We start from the raw sequence: 19,528 nt of genomic DNA, 5'->3' as shown, positions 1-19,528 counted from the left end.
TTAGAAAGATGGCAATGATGACCCTGTATGCAAGACAGGAAAAAAGACGCAGCTGTCTATAACGGACTTTTGGACTCAGAGGGAGAGGGAGAGGGTGGGATGATATGGGAGAATGGCATTCTATCATGCATACTATCATGTAAGAATTGAATCGCTAGTCTATGTCTGACGCAGGATACAGCATGCTTGGGGCTGGTGCATGGGGATGACCCACAGAGATGTTATGGGGAGAGAGGTGGGAGGGGGGTTCATGTTTGGGAACACATGTAAGAATTAAAGATTTTAAAATTTAAAAAAAAAAAAACAATTAAAATAAAAACAAAAGAACCAAGTGGTATGAGGTTACTAGCTTTCAACATTCACACCTTATGAAGGCATCAGAAGGTGTGAATGTTGACCGTTACATTAGTTTTCATTTTTCACCATTATGTTTGGTATTTAAGAACATGTATTTGTTGTTTAAAATCTTCATGCCAGTGCATAATTACCACCCTATCGCAAAGCCAGTACTATAGGAAACATCCCAAATAGAGTATACTAAAAACACACAGTATATGCGCGTGCACGCACACACACACATACACACACACACAATGTTAATAAAACTACTGAGAATTCTTATTTATCAATATTCTAATTTTTTAAGCACTCAGATTAGGATAATCCCTTTATTAAAAAGATGTGCTTATCTCTATATGCATATGTATTGATATATTTCCTCCTGCTGCTGCTACTGCTGCTAAGTTGCTTCAGTCGTGTCCGACTCTGTGAGACCCCATAGATGGCAGCCCACCAGGCTCCTACGCCCATGGGATTTTCCAGGCAAGAGTACTGGAGTGGGTTGCCATTGCCTTTTCCGATATTTCCTCCTAAAGTAGTCAAAAACAATTATTCAATAAGTCCTAGTATCAAAAAAAAAGAGAAAATCCCATAAATATAAATGAACATGCCAAGATATAAAAACAACCTTGCTGACTAACTTTAAGGGTGTATTATAAAAGCAATTTATCATTGTAGCAGTTTACGTAATTCTAATAACTCTTACTGCCTTTTGCTTAGTGATTAGTGTTGTACATACACGGGAGAAAAGGACACAGTAGAGGTACAAGTAACCAAAATCAGAAAATGACCCTTAACTTTCCTGGGCATGAAAACCCTCTTTCCACTTCTTTTCTTTCAGACTAAGGCTTGCTGAGCCTGTCCTTTAGCATAGTGTCACACACACACACACACACACACAAACACGTCATCTAGCTGTTCTATCATAACTCTATCAGAGTCATGACTATTTCCTCACATTTACTAAGATTTGACACCTGGATTTTGGCTCCTCTTTGCTCTTTGTCCCAGAATCATCCTGAGTGACTTCAGATATTCAATATCCAGCTGTGAGAGTGACTCATCTAATATCCTGCCTTCTCATTTTTTTTGAAACTCCTGAACTCTCATTGAGTAACCCAATCTCATGGAACTTCATCTCTCAAATCTTACACTCCAGGACTACTCTTTGACCAAACCTCCTAGGTTTTCAGCTCCTTCACTCTTTTATCCTCAAGAGCCTTTCCTTTAACTGTCAGTCCCTGGACCATTGCACCCCCTCTATTCTGTCCTTTCCTGCCCAGCTGAGAGCCATAGTCCATTATGATGACCATTCTGTCATCACTAATCACAATAATCCTGCCCTCTCATCCATTTTATCAAAACCTCAAGCCTTCAGTCAATGAAAATTTTTGGATGCTCAGAGACACATTGTTGAAAATCACATAACTTTGCAGTTTGCTGTCACTGTGAATTCATGGTCCCTCTTCTGAGGGAAGCCTCGAGTATTTAGTCTTTTGTCTAATTTGTCTCTGTTGTCTATCCAGTCTTTCTCAAATTCTCCCACTGCTTTCAATTCAATTAAAAAATACAGAAATTCTCTCAAATTACCCTCAATTCATGAAACCTCTTCTTCCTGTCCAGTAATAAGATATAACCCAGAGACAGAGGACAGTCTTTGTTGTCTACATACACTAGAGTGATGTAACAAAAATAAACATGTAGTTGACACTCCCATTCCCCACATTAATCCTTTTGGGAGACCTCCTGTTATTTACTGAATAATGTCCAAGATCTTGACAGGGTACTCATTGCCTCCTGGCTACCTACTAGCTCTTCTAGCTTTACTTCTCCTGTTTAGCCTTGGACTTTCTACCATGATGTGCTTAGTTGCTCAGGCATGTCTGACTCTTTGCGACCCAATGGACTATAGCCTTTCAGGCTCCTCTGTCCATGGGGATTCTCCAGGCAAGAATACTGGAGTGAGTGGCCGTGCCCTCCTCCAGAGGATCTTCCCAACCCAGGGGTCGAACCCAGGTCTCCTGCATGTAGGCAGATTCTTTACCATCTGAGCCACTAGGAAAGCCTTTTCTACCATCAGTTCAGTTCAGTCGCTCAGTCGTGTCCGACTCTTTGCGACCCCATGAATCACAGCACGCCAGGCCTCCCTGTCCACCATAACACTCCATACGTTCCTGTTTTACCCCAGCGTTTTCTCTTTTTAGTTCCTTAGTTTCTCTCTTTAGTTCCTTTAGTTCCTCTCTAGTTCCTTCATCCTCCCGACTGTTTCCCCCTAAAATCAATACTTGGATCATGGCAAATAAAATGGCTACCATAAGAAGAGTATAGTTATATTACAGATGTAGCTGAAGAAAGGATAAAGAACAATAATATTGGAATTGAAATCTTATACTTCCTTGTAGATCTTGTGGTAAGCATCATAGTGTTGATAAAGTAGTAACTACTCAATATTTTTTTTCACTAATTCCCAATCCTTCTTTTTTTTTTTTTTTTACATTGTTACTTTTCTATCCTAGAACTCACTTATTGCCTTTAATGCCAATTCCAATGTTCTCTGCCTGGTTTTTAAGACCATCCTGTATCTGGCTTTATTGCTTCACCCTTATTTTATAATAATGCCTTCCTCTGGCCTGCCCATCTCTTTGCTGTCCTTATTCAGTTTCATGCTTCCTTCCTCAAGTTCTCCATCCTACTGATAATGTTTATCTCAAATATTGCACTCTGTTTCTGTCCCCTCTACCATTCCCAGTTTTCCATTCTGGTTCTTTTTTTTTTTTTTTTTTCCAGGATCATTCAAACTTTTAAATTCACCCCACATCCTCTTAGCATTTCCATGAGTACTTTATGCATTCTTATCTTTTTATCCTTAATAGAGAATAATAATAGTTCTCAACTCACTGGGTTACTGTGAGAATTAGAAGTGTTAGTATAGGTGATGTATCTGCCAGAGTTCATGCTCATAGATGTGTATCACAAACTTCATCAAATGTTCTCATCCTAAACCTTTGTTCTACACGGCCATTGCATATCATGAACACTTGATAGATTTCTAATTTTCTTACAGTTATAGAACTTCTGTCTAAAGCTTGAATCTGAATTCCTTGAGAACCAAATCCCTGTCATATACTATGGTCTTACCACCACATCACCCAACAAGATAGAAAGTAGTAAGGAAGTAGTCACTTAACTTGTGGATGATTTCTTGGTAAATTTTATCCCACAAAATCAGTGATTAATTACTAATAGATTAGTAGCATAACTTGAAACATCATCAGCAGCATAGCCTAAAACAAGTTCTCCAGAAGTTATTTCTTTCTGGATATAAAATATACATTGGTAGCATTCAAGTATGTATGAATCCAATGTTCTTGGTATTCATAACAATTCATTCAATAGGGAAACCATACTGAGACCATGTAATGAAAATTTGTTTCCCTTTCTGTATTACACCCTGCCTGTCTATATCCTATTCTCTGATAGAATCGTCTCTCAGGTGGAAAGAAAGTTCTTCTCTATTTTAGTGACTCTCAAATGAGGCAACAGAATAGGTGAACTAGGTGATTAAGTAAAAGTTTTGTTTCCTAATTTTCTTCTAGATAATCTGAATCAAAAGAGTAACCACAACCTTACTCTGTGCTACATTCCTGTGAACAAATTTAAGTGAATCTCATATGCTTAGTACATGCAGAGTCTATTTAAACATCACACTGTGTTGTGTATGAAGTCTGGAAAGGAGTAGGGGAAAGAAAATATTGCTGTTTTCAACTGTATCTAGCTTGGGAAGCCTTGCAAAAAATTTAGAAAGTTAGATAGTGAGAGAAATGTTGGGCAATATTACCCAATATTTGGATAAGAATAATTTGTTTTTAATGTGTGTGAGCCTCAACATGGAATCATCAGGTTGAATTACGATTTAGGGTTGTGCAAGGTTTCAGTGAGTGAGTTGGTTGAGTTTTTATTTACAACAGTGTAAGCAGAATTAACTGCATTTAAAAATACACTAACATTTACTGAAATCTGAAACAAACCCCTAACAACAACTCATAAACTATGAAAATGATCCTGTTCACTAAAGAGATCTTGCTCAGCTTCCTATGGATTAATAATTATTTTTTGTGAGATAATCACTAAAGGGATTAATTTAGAGAAACATTCTAACCAACCACTGACTGGTGTTTAGTATCAACCTATTTTATTAGTGTTAATAGAAAAGTAGTCATTAAGTTCATTTGCTTTTTCAGTGAATATGAGAAGATTGTTTTAAATATTAATTTCCAAAGAATAAATTTTCAAGACAATAATATTTACCTTTTTAATTGATGCTTTATAACAGCTTTAGAATGTTTAGATATTATTTCTCTTAATTCCCTTTTAAAAAGCACACATGGGTTAACATCAATTGTAGGTAATTGTGAAAAAGAAAGATTGTCTATGCTAGCAGTTCTCAACTGTTTTTAACTATTCTAGGTACTTAAAAATACCACTGCCCCAAGCACAATCATGGTCTGAACCCCAGACAGTTGTATCTCAGGCTCTCTGAGAGTGAGTTTGGGCACCCCATACAAGTATATTTAATATCACTTCTAGGTGATTGAAATTATGTCAGGAATTTCCAAAGTTTATAATATTTCTATATGAAATGTGATTCTTCTTTCATTCACAAATGTGATACAGATTATATTGTAGTCTTATTTATAGAAAAATTTTCCCAGTCACCTCTCTCCCTGACACTCTACCACAATGGGAAAACCTCCTTGAGGGCAGGGTCTAAGTTTTAAATATATTTGTATCCCCTGCATGTACTGCTACGTCAGGCTGAAACAGCCAGTGAATGTTAGGGGTGTTAACATACCTTTTTCTTACAATGACAGATCTTGCTCTTGTAGAGATTATTTTTATTTCATTAGTGCTTACTTATAGAGATATATCTAATTTTTTTATTTTACTTTGGCGATTAACAGAGGCATTTGTTTTGTATTTTCCTGCTTTGTAAATTTACTAGCACTTAAAACATATTTTTATCATTAATTAATTATATGATGCCTCCGGATGGAACAAAGATGGCAACAATCACGATAGAAACTGAAATGTTCAATTCTGATCTTACCAGACAGAGTTCAAATCACTTTATATGTAAGAACTAAGAACAAAATGAACTGCTTCTAGCATGACAATTTGAGCATTTAAGTGAAAGTTTGTCAGAAGCGGTTAATAGTTCAAAATAGTGTTTGATTTAATTATTTCTTCTAAAAAGGTATAAAATAAAGTAAAAAGCAGTGAATTATTTTGGTCCCTTGCTTTGATTAAATATAGTTTTTAACAGAAACTATGAAATTTTAATGTTAATTAAAGGAAAAAAGGATATGGGTTAAAATGATGATAAACTACTGAACTGGACAAAATCCTTTGGGGCATTAAAGTTTTAAGTTGAATACATACTGTACAAAGAAATAAAATGACAACCTGAACACGTATTTTGAGCTCATCATGTTTTCCAACAAGCAGTCTGTGTGAAAGCATCTTGTGATTAGTCTTTAGTTCTTACCATTCCTGCTTAATAGTGTTTTAAGAGGTTTAGAAAGTTGCTCAAAGTCACAGAGCAAGTGGGTACCAGAAGCAGCATTAAACAGATAATCTGACTCCAAATACAGTACTCTAACAGCTCTGGACCCTCATGGCCACTTAAGGTTATGTGAGCTAGATATCTGCAAGTGCTTACTGCCTAGACCATGGCAGGCATCTGCAAACCTACCAGTGTGTGGCATAAATCTCTGCTACTTGAGTGATCCCTGGACCAGAGACATGGACATCATTTGGAGCTCATTTGAAATGAGGAATCTGGATGTTCCATCACAGACCCCCACATATCAGAATCTGCTTTTTTAAAGAAATAATACTCCTATACAACTTTTATAAACTGTTAAGAATGAAAAGCAAGAAAGTAAAGATATTCAGATATGAAATTAGGACACAAGAATTTGATCTCAGCCCTAGCAGGAGTTTAAGAAATGAATTCTGAATCCCTTTGCAGATCCACAGATGGGTAAAAAAACAGCTAGCTCCAGGGCACTCCATGAATTTGGTGAACTCTCGATTTCTTGGTTATGTTGACTAGGAACTATTTGTGTTAGAATCCATTTAAATTAAGCTTTCTGGGATGTCCACATTTTCATGCCCTAGAGATTTGCTACAGAATTATTCTTAGAGCAATTATAGGTGAGGCGGCCCTATAATGAGATATCTTGGCTACTTCATTAAATAAGCCCCTTTGGATGGGCTCCAAAATGGACCTGCCTCATACCAAATTCCATTACACTGGAAGTAATCTCATAAGAAGGCCCTGGTGTGGGTTCAATTGTCCTGGATACTTAATGTTTACCATAAAGGAAATGTGTTCTAGAAGAGTGATTCTCAAAAACTGGTTCTCAGACCAGTACTTTATTGATCTAAGGGGCAATGAAAAAAAAAAAAAAGACAATTTAGTCAACTTTTCATGAAGTTGAATTATAATCTATTTTTAAAATACCCTTCATTCTGAGAGTATGCCCTATTTTGAGAGTATGCCCTTTCTATTTTCTTTTTTGGTGTTAAACTGCTCCATATTTTAATGAAATAATGGAATTTTAATGAAATAATATAATGATATCTATTTTTGTGATATTCTTGCACAGTACAAATACGAGGTCAATCCTTTCACCTCTCCAACTTAAAAAAAAAAATTAAGGTCCTTGAAATCCCAAATTCCACACAATTGTTAGAGAAAAATGCTTAAAAGGAAATTCTTTCCTATGAAATACAGTGCAGTTCAGTCGCTCAGTCATGTCCAACTCCTGTGACCCCATAAACTGCAGCATGCCAGGTTTCCCTGTCCATCACCAACTCCCAGGGTTTGCTCAGACTCATGTCCATTGAGTCGGTGATGCCATCCAACCATCTCATCCTCTGTCGTCCCCTTCTCCTCCTGCCTTCAATCTTTCCCAACATCAGGGTCTTTCCAACGAGTCAGTTCTTCACATCAGGTGGCCAAAGTATTGGAGTGGGTAGCCTATCCCTTCTCCAGCAGATCTTCCTGACCCAGGAATCGAACCAAGGTCTTCTGCATTGCAGGCAGATTCTTTACCAACTGAACTACTCAGAGAAGCCCTCCTATGAAATGAGCAAGGGGCATAAAGCATTTTAAGTCGGAGACCAAACTGTAAAGTTTTCATTTTAGGGCAAATTTGTGCAGTGTCAGCATCTCAGAGAGTGCAATTCTCATCTCATCTCCTTGAATTGCTATGTGTACCAGGACCATTTGGGATCTCTTAAAATCCAGATCCTGATTCTGCAGGTCTGGCACAAAGTTCTGTATTTCTCACAAACCCTCACTTAGGGTAGCAAGGGCATAGCGGTTAAGGTGGTGAGCTCTGAACCAGATCGCCTTGGTTTAGTCCCTGGCACTACCACTTCTAGCTGTTGATCCTTGAGCAGGTGATTTAACCTTTCTATCCCTTAGTTTTCTCATTAGCATAAAAGAATAATAGTTTCATCTCATATGCTTATTGTGAGAATAAAATGTAACATTGAATGTAAATATTCCCAGGATGTAAAATATAATACCTGACACATAGAAAGAGCTCCATAAATGTGAGTTATTACTCTAACTTCACAGAACAGTGACTGGAGCACCAAGATATTAAGAAAAAAAGCACCTTAAGGAGTTCCTGCATGATGAAATCGGGATTGAAAATTCCATTTGGTGAGGGAGGTTGTGCTCTATGTTCTTTGGCTGGTTCAGTGGGATTGTTTGAAGCTGCATCTCTTGAAGGGTGTGTATAGGTCTGTTCTACTTCAAAAGGTGGAAGCCTTTGAGTTACTAAGATCCTATGAGTAAGGCTGAAATGATGGCATTGTTTAGTTTGCATGCCACAAAATTATTAGACTTCATAATTTGAGTGCTTTTCTTATAAATGACAAAAATGTGATTAGTACATTCCCAGATCTTTAAGTTTTCCTATTAGCAAAACCCTTATGGTGTTTGCTAATAAAAAGTTCAACTAGAATGTTTATGAATTAATCTCTTCTAAATTTGCCAGGAAGTTCACTGGATGGTTATATAGCATCACCAACTCAATGGACATGAATTTTAGCAAACTCCAGGAGACAGTGAAGGAAAGGAAAGCCTGGCATGCTGCAGGCTGTGTGCTGTGCTTAGTGCCGCAGTCTATGGGGTCACAAAGAGTCAGACATGACTTAGCAACTGAACAACAAGCAATTTATTGGAAATAGTGTGTATTGCCTAATGTGCCTCATTGGCCTATGAGGCCAATGTCTTTATTTTTTAATAGAATCTGTAACATTTTAATAGAGGGGGAATTTATATAGTTGTTCCTTAAAAATTATAGGTAATAGCATCTAGGCATAAAACTGTGATTTCACATGAATGTATGTTTTTTATCTTTCAGTTTATACCTTTTGCCCATCTGGTATGTTTTCTGCTGTGATTTCAAACACAGGAGCAAATATGACTGATTTTAGCAAAGATTGAGAGCTAGTCACAGAATTAGTTTCATCAAGCACATTTAAATAAATGCCTCCTATGTTCTGAAATCCTGAAAGATTAAAGTTGGCTGCTTTTCGGAAGCTAAACTGTTATCTTCTGAATCACTGCATATCATTTTATCTTATTCATTATAAAATACCATGAATTTACTTGTCTAGTTACCATGTTATAAAAACAAAAGGAGTTAAGATTTTGTCAAAAGCACAGGGAAACTAACATAGAAGTAGAACATTCCTAATGGATTTATTAGATGAGTTGGAAATTATTGTGTCTATTAATAGCCACAAATTTCTAGTGCCTTTCCCTAGTTTTCACTTTTTCTTCTCATGGTCATACCTTAAACCACAAGCAGCCTTCTGTGTATTTCTACAGCCTGACTCTGTACCTGTACCACTCAGATGCCAATCATTTTGTATACCTCACAGTGCCCTCCCCGCCCATATAATAATCACAGGAGAGTTGCTAGTTATCCTTCAACAGCCACGTCCAGTCTCCCCTTCTTTATCAGTAATAGGACCCCTGAATGTTAGGGCCATTGGGAATCAAAACTGTATTTTTCAGCATTTCTTGTAGGTCTGTGCAGCCACATGACCAAATTTGTGTCAATATAAAAAAATGGAAATGGTGTGTGCAACTTCCCTTGAAGTGTGCTTAGAAGGACACAATGTGACTCTTTCCTTCCTTTTGTCCTTTCCTGGCTGGTTAGCAGGTGGGCATGATAAAACCAACAGGAGCTGTCATTTTGGATCCTGAGGTCACAGCCACATCTTTGGGAACAAAATAGAATCTGGTACCTGATGATCCTACTGTACCAGTCCTTGACTACCTAACATTTATGTGAAAATAAACAACAACTCTCTTGCTTTTGACACAGGTAATTTGGGTTTTTGTTATTTGCAGCCAAACCTAATTCTAACTTCACACACTGAAATATTCATTGATGCATATATCTTTTAGGTGTGATCCTTATCATTATGCCTTGGTCTCTGTCATTCATCCTATCTTAGTCATGGTAGGACCTAAGGAAAAGCAACAGATGCATTAAGTAATACCTGAGAATACTCAGTATGGAAGCAATTAAATTCAATAGGAGTTAAATTCAGGCAAGGAGAGTTAAAAAGGTTAAATATCTTTTCTATTCCTAGTAACTTTGGTTTATTAAGAGACATTCTAGGTAAGATTTCAAAAGTTAACTCCCAGGATAATTAGACAAAAGCTAGGCCAGATGTCTAAGCTAAGTTTTGGTCTCAAAATAATTACCTTTGTTAATTACCAGTAATTAGTGTCAGCATCCAACACTTTCCTAAAAACCCTTGAGAGAGCGGGAGGTTGGGGGGCAGTAAGAGAGAGGGAAAGACAGACAGAGAATGTGCACAACAGAGTCAAAACACTTAAGCATATTCCAGAACAATTACACATCTCGGGGTCATTAAAACCGAATTCGAATTTTACAATTCTGAACACTGGGATTTATGGAAAAAATCGATATTTTCTTCTAGTTCATGCAAATACCTTTTGCTTCTCTAACTAGACTTAATTTGAAGTTTATGTTCTTTCTTATTCTATGCCTTTTATCCCCCATTGCCAAAATAATTCTTTTCCTCTATCTGGAAAGGATAAAATTACACCTTTAAACCTGCAATAATAGAATTACACCTTTAACCCTGTCCTTTCCCCCCCAAAATTTTCAGCTGAAAATAGTCCTAGCAGAAGTGCCCATGATTCTTCCTGGAGTCTACACTTAGCTTCCTTTCCACAGTCAATAGCTTCTGGTCTTTAGCTCAAAGAACAGCAGAAGGTTCTCAGTGCTTTGAAAATAATTTGGGGCACTTTTTACACAGTTCAGAAGTTAACAAAGTGCACCACTCTTGACTTGTGTAAATGACCCTTAATAAGGACAGAAGTATCTATAGATGCATCTGTTTGTATGCTACCTCATCACTTCATGTCTCTTTGGGCCTTCTTTTTTTGTGCCTAGGGTTTGTTTTTCAATATTTAGGGACACATTTTCTTCTATTGTTCATTAATAACTCATTGTAGATGTAGTCATTTTTAACCTGTGACTAAGACTGGAAGTAACACTTTACTCTTTAAATCTTCATCACAAAATCTCACATTTGACTCCTGCACATGGCCCTGGTTCCATGGTGGAAGAGTCATGCCTTAATACCATTTCCATTTAACTATTTACTGGTTTGTCTCCCTCATAGACTGTTAGAGGGAAGCTACCATGTCTTAACTCATTTTTGATATCTCCAGTGGCCACCAGACATATATAAAATGCATTGAAATTTTTTTAAAATATGCAGTCACCAATATTGCCAAGCCAATAGGAGTTCTAGCTGCATACTTTGGTCCTTTTATAAGTTCAGTGAGTCACAAGATGGTGCATTTCTTCCTGTGACCTTTTTTTGTGTTTTATTCTTACATCTATTAGCCCATGGGCTAAATCTTTATGCCAAAATATTGATCAACTTACCTGCTTACAGAGAGAAAAATAATTATTCATAAAGCTCACTAGGAGGGGAAGGGAAGTTTGATGGTAAGGTGAAATGGTGTTATTTTGTTTTCAATCAGTATTACGCATAAATTATCAGCCCATGCTAAAAGTAAGATGGTTATGTTTAATCATGAAGACTACATATCAAAAGGGGATAATATATATCCTCATTAGCTGCCTATTTCTAGGGAATCTATATTCTACCCACTACTATTGTATTGAAACTTTAAGGCTTTTATAGGTGTACATTGAAATTGCAAAACCAGCTGCATTTTAATATATGTTACTATTCACTGCAGTGTTTGTTAGGGAAAAAGCATGAAATATGCTTTGGGGCTGATTTCTATATGTCGAGTGTACACAAGCATATTAATTTGCAGGCATATTGTATTGGTATAAACTGAGGACTAAAAAGTCCTGATATTCAATATTTTCATACTGTATTTTCATTACAGCATGATCAGAGTGGCTCACAGTAATCACAACTTTCCCTTTCACAGCTTACTGTCACCAATCTGTTTTCTCTTACCCCATACCTCCAGTGCTGTTCTGAACTGTCCTGCTGCCACAGCATATTTCTTCTGTCTGTAGCAAGAACTGGCATCCTTTAAGGCTACCTGAAGCCATTTGTCAATCTGAGGCAGAACGCTGAAATTAGGTCCACGCAAAGGGTCCACTATTTCAGCAGCTCGGCATGTTGGCTGATTCCCAGTGGACGGGTAGGATTCTACAAACTCATAGCTCACGTTCTCTTCATCAACGTAGACCAACTTCACCTCCACATCCATGATATTCTTTAAGGGTATATGAGGCAGGGGCATGGTGATCAACAGATTGTCAAGTTCTATTATTTTTGCCTCTTTCTTTCCAGCTGGCTTTTCGTCACCTTCTGCCTTCCGTTTAAAGGCCACTTTCTCTAAATCATTGCTTTGTTTTTCTTTGAGACTCTTTGCCACTTTTATTCTTTCAACTGTGATTTCTACCTGTTTGTCTCCACAGCTTTTCTTAATCTCTTGTGGCATTTCCAGGATGCTGGGCGGGTTTGCTAAAGTGGACATTTTGTTGCTGTGTTTATCTTTGGAACAAGATCTTATTTATTGTATTCTCCAAGCTCCTACTGCTTCCTGAATCCACTGATTGCCCCTTAAAACACCTGTAAAGGGGTGAGAATAAGAAAAATAATTAAAACAAAAATTTGAAATTCCAGTAGTTTTAGTCAGACTATATAGTTAACTTCATTGAAATTGCTGTTTAATTCATTGTAGGTATTCATCACCTTAAACTAAAACTGTGTAGACATCATCTGCTGACTGTTTTACTAGAGAAGTATATGTTTTAGTCTCAAAATTCCCCAAGAATTCATTGAAAACACATTTAGACAATGCCTTTAAAAATAATCATCTATAGCTGAACAACACTGAATGAATATTTTTATGGGGTGCTCAAAGTCATTGAATAGGAAAATCTTATACATAACCACTGAGGAAAAAAAAGACCTAAAAAAAATATATCTTGATCTTAATTTCCTCAGGAAGGCAGGTGGTCTAGAACTCATTATAAAATATACTGCTAACCTGCATAATAGACTTAGGAGTCGAAAGAAACCACAGCTGCCTCCTCTGAAAGGCTTCCAGAAACTGTTATGAGCACAATGTTTCCGCAGTTTATTTCTCCTCTTATTAATGGGAATCTCAAGTTTAAACAGCTTTAAAGGTAACTCTTATTTGGCATGAACTTGAAAGCAGAAGAACATGGCATTCACCCTCTCATCTAAAGGAGCCACAGATTCAACTTGAAAGTGAAAGTGAAGTCGCTCAGTCGTGTCGACTCTTTGCAACCCTGTGGACTGTAGCCCACCAGGCTCCTCTGTCCATGGGATTCTCCAGGCAAGAATACTGGAGTGGGTTGCCATTTCCTTCTCATCTAAAGGAGCCACAGATTCAACTTGAGTCTACTGTATTCATATTTTGGTAGCAATGATATCAGGCATCATGGTATATGAAGATGCGATATATTCTTAAATTACAGATGTTCAAAAATATAACTAACAGTTATTTGATTCAAAGATTTCTGCATACTATTTCTGCTTCTAGATTAGTTTCAAAATATAAAATGTGTTAAACTAGTTATGGTATAGTTTGGTTGGTACTTATTTTTAAGACTCTTTCACCTATTGTATCCTGTTCTGGAAATAATTCTGTAGGATAAATAGGAATATGGAACAAATTTTTTCAAGGAAACTAAGGGACAGAAATATTAAGTTGCTTTATATGAGTCATGCTGTTGGTCATTGGGGGAACCTGGATCGCTATTTCCTTCCTGGATCGCTACTTCCAGTCACTAACTCCTGATTTGGAGTACTTCCTCTAAGGTATGGTGTTGTTTAGGATACCTAATAGGAGACTCAGAACACAAAGAGAAGAGAAAATGTAAGAAAGAAGAGCCAAATATGATAAGATAATAATGAAATAAAAGCTAACACTCTTGCCTATTTTCAACTGCTACAATGTCATTGCCTGACTCAAGAGAAAGTCTTGACTAGCTTCTCAAATCTTATGATTTTGTTAATCATAAGATGTTGATTATTTTCATTTGTTTGCTTGAAAGACAGATATGCCCCAGAAAACCTTTAAAATGATCTGGAAGTTTAACAACAGTAATTCTTGGCAAAGTGTAGGAAGATACAAAACTGTATATATGACTGTAACCTTTGAGGCACTTTCCCCCTTCCTACCACACTGAACTTGGGTCATCAGAAATGGTTCAGGTCAAAATTGAACACATCAAAACATCTACTGTGATGATCTGTATTATCTTATAGGAAAGACTGAATTTCAAATAATTCTAATACCAGCTATCTTGAATGTTAATTTGCAGAAGTTAAACACTAGAAAAATATTTCCCCAGTGATTTGCACTGATTTATTAGTACATTGTGTCTATGTGGGGGAAAACACCTAAAAGATTAAAAATTTTGCCAGTCTGTGTTATACTCAGTATTGAAAGAGATAGTTATGGCTGAGCATCATTAGACCCATCATCACAGCATAACTGCATTCAGGAAAGGCCCCGTTTTCTTTTCCTCTCTTGATTTCATTGCTGGTATCCAGTATATCTTTTGGACCACTAATGTGGCTACTCAGGGTAGAGAGGGAAAAACTCTTTACCATCACTCTATCTTTATTTGCTCTTTTATGCCACATATGCTTTGGTTTGAGAAAAGTTAGCTTCAGTCCTTGAATTAAGATCTCCAGTGGATGAAGACTCAAGATATACATCTGTACCAATAAGCTTTTTACAGTAGTAAAGCTATAGACATGGAAGTAGTAAAACTCTAACGCCATACATACATTATATTAGTTTTTAAGGGTTTTATAAAATTTTGAGTAAGATTTATATACCACAAGGTGGCTAAGTTCCAAACTCAGCTCGTTTCTTACCAATACTATAGAAATTATATTTGTGTTCCCCTCTTGTCCAGTACTATCTGCAATGCAAAAGAGATGTGATGCTCTTAAAACTTGTTTAAAGCTCAAAATACCTGATTTTAAGGATCTCTGATTCATATCATTCTTACAATCAGCTTCAAATATATAAACAGGAAATATTTCACTTTTCACTTTCATGCATTGGAGAAGGAAATGGCAACCCACTCCAGTGTTCTTGCCTGGAGAATCCCAGGGATGGGGGAGCCTGGTGGGCTGCCATCTATGGAGTCGCACAGAGTTGGACATGACTGAAGCGACGCAGCAGCAGCAGCAGCAGCATGGGCTATTTCAAATTTTAAGCGTATCTTTTCTAAACTCTCTCTACTTCAAGCATAGTAGCTAAAATATGTGGGATTATCTGTAGTTGGTTGTGGCTAGTAATTTTAAGTGTCTACAGCAGCATTACCTCTCTCTTCTTCATTTATTTCACCTCTTGAATACATAAACTTATCTTTACAACCACTTCTTGTAAGACGTAATTGTTCTTTCTTTCTCCCTCCTTCCCTCTCTCCTTCCACCTCTTTTCCTTCAAATTCCCCTACTCCAGTCTTCCTGTCAGTTGTCTGCACCCCCAACCCAACTATGCACCTTTTTACTTTGCAAGAAAGTTAATTGTTTTTTCAAGAAACAGGCTTCTGAGTATTTCTTCATCAGTCCATTAATGTCTCTATAAAGATCACAGTTTTGTTCTTCAGTGCAGTTTTTTGCAAGAAACAACAATAGAAAGAAAGAAAGAAAAGAACGTGAAGTCACTCAGACGTGTCTGACTCTTTGTGATCCCATGCACTGTAGCCTACCAGGCTCCTTTGTCCATGGAATTTTCCAGGCAAGAGTACTGGAGTGGGCTGCCATTTCCTTCTTCAGGGGACCTTCCCAACCCAGGGATCGAACCCTGGGTCTCCTGCATTGCAGGCAGATGGTTTACCATCTGAGCCACCAAGGAGGCCCCACACAACAACAGAGGAGGAAGAAATGTACATGGCATATACAGCAATCAAGGGAAAATATTTGTGACATTTTCAAACATCTGAAAGAGTAAATATCCCAAATTTGTCCAAGAAACACATAATTCAGGTCCCCACAAAAACCAAGAATAAATATCCTAATGTCTAAAAGTGACCTCTATGTACAGGCTGAAAAAGTATGGCCAAACTCAACCAATATTTTTCAGTGTTGTTCTAAATCAGGTGATTTCAGCTTCAGATTTAGAGCCAATTCTTTATAAAAATTGTTGCATGTCTACAAAAGTGTTATGAAACTGTTCACTTACAGCTTTTTTTTTTAAATATACAACACCATTTAAATAATCTGGAATTTAAGGCCTTTTACCAGCTAGCTCAATGTGTGTTACCAGACTTATTTAGCACACCTTCTGCAAACTGCTCTGTAGTCAAGCTGAACTTCTTGTTACTACCAAAAAAGATACTTGTTTTCAATCTGTCTGCTAAGAATTCTCCATTTCCCTGTTCTCATCTCATTCTACCTGTCCAAACCTAGCCAGAAGTTTTCCATCTCTCCCTCCTCAGAATAACGACAGCATTTACAGTCCTATTTTCCACATTATGGTTATATGTGAATGACTTATTTCTTCCACCAAGCCCCCTAAAAACAGAAATCTGTTTATCTTGACATCAGTTCAGTGCTTTTCATAGAGCAGACATTCAATAGATACTGATCAGTATGGATTCTGTGAATCAAAGACTAATTTAAAAATTTTAAGGGAAGTAAATTAGATTTTTTTAAAGGTTTGGTTTAACTTTCTAAGAGTTGTTTCTGAGGTGGTTTTCCTACATTTTGTTTGGTTTCATTTTAAATTTGGTCCTGGGTAAAGTACATTTTATTCTTTGATAGTTCAAGTGAATCATCTACCAACTAGATTTAAACTATCAACCTCTTCAGTGTTTTTTTAGTACTCAAGTTGATTAACATGACATTAGTCAGTGTTCCTAAGGCACTGAGTTACATTTTAATCATTACTTCAATAAAAATACATTTAGAGAAAACTATTAGATAATCATTATGTATATCAAAGAGGTATTCACTGATAACATTCTGTAAAAATACCCATTCTTTCATTTAGAAGACTGTAAAATTGATTTCCTCTTAGAGGCCATGTCTTTAAAAACTCCAGCAAATATTGATATGAAACAGAACACTCTTGAAGGTTTTATAATAAATGCAGGTACTAGAAACAAAGGTTAATGTTCAATCATTTCCAGAGGGTAACTGTTGAAAATTTATTCAGTGGATTTTCAACACATTCATTTTTTCTGAGAGCATTTCATTAAGCATTCTGTCTTATATGGGAGACTCTATCACTTCATAGATACAATCAGTGGTTTACATGGCTGTTAGTATGACAAATTATTTATTAGCATTTTGATTGAAATCAGCAGCTTAAACATGGGCAATTCAGAAAAAGAGAATACTTAAAAATTTGCTCTCTGAAACATTCAACATCACAGTTGCTATGGTTTTCTTTCTTTAAAAAAAAAGAAAGTATCTAATTTTAACTTGCTGTTAAATGTAAGAGAGACATTATAAGGAAAAGCATCTTGCTTGTTAGTCCACTAGTACACCTTGATATTTTTAAAAAAACACACTACAGAATGTTTCTTTGATCCAATAATAATTTATTGGACACCTACCTAGAGAAATGTCACATGCTATGTGTTATAAAGGAAACCAAGGATGACCAAGACAGGATTCTCGGCATTCTAGAATGCATGGGGGTGAGGGTGTAGGATGGGGAGAGGGATGTATAGGTAAATAACTTGGCATAGAGCAGACATTGTCTAACAAGACTGTGAAGTGCTGAAGGTGCAAGAATTCATCACAATCCCCCCTCCTTTTTTTAACTTATTTTGTATTGGAGTTCAGTTCTGTTCATTTGCTCAGTCATGTCCGATTCTTTGCAACCCCATGAACCACAGCACACAAGGCCTCCCTGTCCATCACCAACTCTCGGAGTCCACCCAAACCCATGTCCATTGAGTTTATGCTATCTAGGTTGGTCATAACTTTCCTTCCAAGGAGTAAGTGTCTTTTAATTTCATGGCTGCAATCACCATCTGCAGTGATTTTGGAGGCCCCTCCAAAAAAGTCTGACACTGTTTCTCCATCTATTTGCCATGAAGTGATGGGACCAGATGCCATGATCTTAGCTTTCTGAATGTTGAGCTTTAAGCCAACATTCTCATTCTCCTCTTTCACTTTCATCAAGAGGCTCTTTAGTTTTTTTTCACTTTCTGCCATAACGGTGGTGTCATCTGCATATCTGAGGTTATTGATATTTCTCCCGGCAGAGTACATCATGAAGATCTTTTTTGTACAGTTCTTCGGTGTATTCTTGCCACCTCTTCTTAATATCGTCTGCTTCTGTTAGGTCCATACCATTTCTGTCCTTTATCGAGCCATCTTTGCATGAAATGTTCCCTTGGTATCTCTAATTTTCTTGAAGAGATCTCTAGTCTTTCCCATTCTGTTGTTTTCCTCTATTCCTTTGCATTGATCACCGAGGAAGGCTTTCTTATCTCTCCTTGCTATTCTTTGGAACACTGCATTCAAATGGGCATATCTTTCCTTTTCTCTTTTGCTTTTCACTTCTCTTCTTTTCACAGCTATTTGTAAGGCCTCCTCAGACAGCCATGTTGCTTTTTTTGCATTTCCTTTTCTTGGGGATTGTCTTTATTCCTGTCTCCTGTACAAAGTCACAAACCTCCATCCATAGTTCATCAGGTACTCAATCAGATCTAGTCCCTTAAATCTATTTTCCACTTCCACTGTATAGTCATATGGGATTTGATTTAGGTCATACCTGAATGGTCTAGTGGTTTTCTCCACTTTCTTCAGTTTCAGTCTGAATTTGGCAATAAGGAGTTCATGATCTGAGCCACAGTCAGCTCCTGGTCTTGTTTTTGCTGACTGTACAGAGCTTCTCCATCTTTGGCTGTAAGGAATATAATCAATCTGATTTTGCTGTTGGCCATCTGGTGATGTCCATGTGTAGAGTCTTCTCTTGTGTTGTTGGAGGAGGGTGTTTGCTATGACCAGTGCATTATCTTGGCAGAACTCTATTAGCCTTTGTCCTGCTTCATTCTGTACTCCAAGGCCAAATTTGCCTGTTACTCCAGGTGTTTCTTGACTTCCTACTTTTGCATTCCAGTGCACGCTAAGTCACTTCAGTCCTATCCAAGTCTTTGCAATCCTATGAACTAGAGCCCATCCTGGGATTCTCCAGGCAAAAATACTGGAGTGGATTGCCATGTTCTCCTCCAGGGACTCTTCCCAACCCAGGGACTGAACCCACATCTCCTGTGTCTCTTGCATTGGCAGGCAGGTTTTGAACCACTAGTGCACCTGGGAAGCTGATTAACAATATTGTGATAGTTTCAGATGGACAGTGAATGGACTCAGCCATATATATACGTGTATCCATTCTCCCCAAAACTCTCTTCCCATCCAGGCTGCCACATAACATTAAGAGTCTAATCCTGATGTTTAGTGCCTTCAGAATCTGGAACCTAATAGGTCCTCAATACACTTTTGCGCTTTGAAAGGAGCGCATAGGTGAGGTGAGTAGTATGCTAGCAATAACAAACATGCTTCTGTGGGAACAGGAGACTGATGCAGTTGAAGAGATTTGGTTTTGGAAGAGGCA

The 19,528-nt window shown here is 37.3% G+C and overlaps 1 protein-coding gene across 1 annotated transcript in view; it reads right to left on the bottom strand.

Moving 5' to 3' along the window:
- Positions 1-19,528, bottom strand: part of SPATA16 (spermatogenesis associated 16) — a 272,485-nt gene that overhangs the window by 235,381 nt on the left and 17,576 nt on the right. The window contains 3 exon segments of the mRNA XM_052645324.1: positions 11,918-12,447; positions 12,450-12,470; positions 12,473-12,534. Coding sequence (XP_052501284.1) covers positions 11,918-12,447; positions 12,450-12,470; positions 12,473-12,534 — 613 coding nt within the window.

The sequence above is a fragment of the Budorcas taxicolor genome, chromosome 1 (genome assembly GCF_023091745.1).
Source record: "Budorcas taxicolor isolate Tak-1 chromosome 1, Takin1.1, whole genome shotgun sequence".
NCBI classification, from domain to species: Eukaryota; Metazoa; Chordata; class Mammalia; order Artiodactyla; family Bovidae; genus Budorcas; species Budorcas taxicolor.
This window is presented reverse-complemented; position numbering and strand designations above follow the sequence as displayed.